General features: G+C 48.6%; 1 protein-coding gene across 1 annotated transcript; it reads right to left on the bottom strand.

Moving 5' to 3' along the window:
• Positions 1 to 124: 124 nt before the first annotated feature.
• On the bottom strand, positions 125 to 2,375 carry TERF2IP (TERF2 interacting protein). Its single transcript, XM_019505318.1, has 3 exons — positions 2,060 to 2,375; positions 1,647 to 1,753; positions 125 to 924 (listed from the first exon to the last, which is right to left on the bottom strand). Exons 1-3 carry the CDS (start codon positions 2,253 to 2,255, stop codon positions 445 to 447), a joined length of 783 nt encoding a protein of 260 aa, XP_019360863.1. The 5' UTR covers positions 2,256 to 2,375; the 3' UTR covers positions 125 to 444.
• Positions 2,376 to 2,587: the final 212 nt, after the last annotated feature.

Below are 2,587 nucleotides of genomic sequence, written 5' to 3'. Positions count from 1 at the left end.
TATCTTCCTCCCGACGCTTTCTCCATGCAGTAGCACAGACAGGTTTTGCCCCCTGCTGGTGGATGAGGAATGAGGCACCTGAGGGCAGATTTTCTGGTGCCCCACACTTGGCTCTGGGCAGATAGAGGATCTCTCCAGTTTATTTTTCAGCCTTACCCATCACTGTACTCTCATCACAAACCTAATGCAAAACTAAGCCTTGTATACAAGTGGAAGCCCATAAAAAGGATCAGAAAGATAAGTTTTACAAATAGACCTTTTCCTTTTGAACAATGCAAGACTTTTTCCTACATAGCATGAAATTGTAGGCAATTATTCTCTGCAGCTGCCAAAGGCTGCTCCTACAGATCTTTAAGTCTCTTCCTTCTGTGAATCTCAGGTAAATCTTTTCCCTCCTCTCCTGGAACAACCCCGACTCCTCGAATCACGTCCACAACTTGTCATCTAAGTCCTCCTGAATGCAATCCGTTTACCTACGTTCTCAGCTCCAAACTTTGCTATTAGCTTGCTTCTGACATTTTCATCATCTTTTTGCAACTCTAAATCATCTTCTCTGCTCCATATGGGATGCCCATCCAAGCGCTGGCTGGTCTTCAAAAAGCACACGGTGGCTTCCACTTCCCCACTGTTTTTCAAAAAAGCTTGTGTGACAGTCAACAGGTCCATGCTGAGCTCTTCCATGCAGTACTTTATTGCTTTAACTGCATCTGCCACCTGGGTGGGAGCAGGGCCAGAGCTCGCAGGGCTTTCCTCCCACTGAGGCTGAGTTTCAGGGGTAGGGGAGTCCCGAGCAGCAGCAGCAGCTGCTGGAGGCGAGTCAGAGTCATTCAGATCCATTTTCTGGCTAGGGCCTGCTTTTTCAGGAGACATCATCTCCTTGTCTTCACCAGGAATTTCTTCTGGGAGGTCTGTCTCGCTTTCAGACTAGGAACAAGAGTGAGAATTGGGGTCATTGCAGTATAAATCAGTCACACACGCTATTCCTTGAAGAGGTTCTATTAAGTCTAGAGCAAAGCCATGAACCTTTCTAAGGGACGTTTAAGTGCTCAGTGCAATTGCCACACACAATAAAATTCCATAGTCTACAGGGGGGGACAAAACACTACGTGTACATTAAAAAGTGGGAAGGCATGAGGCAAGCATGTACATAAGCCAGACCTGATGGGAGAGACATTAGTTTCTTACTGTCATCGTGTTTTGCAGCTCTCTCCTTAAGGAGCATTTGCTGGTAAGAGTAACTGAACCCCCCCTGCTTGCTCAGACAGCCACCTGAGGCTGAGATGACCATTCACTGCTGAGCTATTTTTATTCACACTTCTGTTCCTCAAAGTATTTTTGGACAGGAATCAAACTGGGGCAGGGAGAGAGGCTCATTCACATTCCTGTGACCTGATGCACAGCGAGCTGTAATCCAAAGTAGCTGTGTGTAATATAGCCACTTGACATCTAGCATTGTATAGCTTAAAGTGCTGACAGTTTAGCATAGTAGCAAAAATGGCCACTTCATTAACTACTTGGAAATAAACTGTCTGGTTGTACCTGTAATTTAATCAACCATAAATTTGGAAAGTGCATTTCAATTTTTGCCCCTAAAGGCAGTAGTTTATTTTCCCCCTTAAATGTACACAGCTGACAGAAGCACATACCTCATCACTTTCAAATTCTCGGCTCGCTGCCTTGAAAAGACTGCCCCCTTTTTCCACACGCCTTCTAATTTTCTCTTGTATCGCAGCTGCTGCTTTCCCGAACAGCTCTGTTAAAGACAGATCACATTGGCACCTGCTGCATGACTGAAATGTAATCGAGAGGTTGTTGGCCGTGCTAGTCAAAGACAGGGTAGAAATACGCCTTTACAGACCAACTAAATCAGATCTACACACAGAGCACCAGCTCAGTTCACAAGAGCTTGTGTGCTTGCTCTCTATGTATACACATCTTATTTAGCTAGTCTATGAAGGTACATCTCTGTTCTGCCTTCTGAAAGGTCACCTTCATCCTAGGCTTAGTTTCAGTTGCATGTAGCAGGTAGGAGGATGTGGGATGCTGGGAGTCTGATAACCTGCCACTTGGTAGGGCTGGGAAAAGAGGGACTCCGTTTCCTTCCCTCTGACTCCGGTCCTCGTGCCTCTAAAGATGGTGAATCGAGGGACACAAAGGGCCATTTCTGAAAGCTGGGTCATTTGGAAGAAACTGTTGACTAGAAAGGAAACCAGGGGGCCTGAAGGGCAGGAAGCAAAGGGGACAAACATGCACATTTAATCTGTTCCACTGTGGAGCCAGGCTCAGGCCACAGCTGACCATGAGTTTCCCCGTGCTGTCTCAGCCTGCCCTGTCACTAAGTGGCAGCCCTGTGCCCCGGAGCCAGGGGATGAGCCTACACCACCCCTCCCCCCCAGCCCTGCCCGTGGCTCGTTCTGGACATGCCTGCCCCTGCTCTCGCCGCCAGCGCCTTCCTGCCCGCTCCTCAGTGCCTGGCCCATGCCCTAGCACCCACAGCAGGGAACGGGCATGTCTCAGCACCTGCGTGGACCTGGGCAGCTGTGCCCAGGTCCACGCAGGTGCTGAGACATGCCCGTTCCCTGCTGCG

This window comes from Gavialis gangeticus, unplaced genomic scaffold (genome assembly GCF_001723915.1).
Source record: "Gavialis gangeticus isolate Ggan-Ray unplaced genomic scaffold, GavGan_comp1, whole genome shotgun sequence".
In the NCBI taxonomy this organism is placed as follows: Eukaryota; Metazoa; Chordata; order Crocodylia; family Gavialidae; genus Gavialis; species Gavialis gangeticus.
The sequence above is the reverse complement of the archived record's forward strand: the minus strand, read 5'-3'. Positions and strand labels throughout refer to the sequence as shown.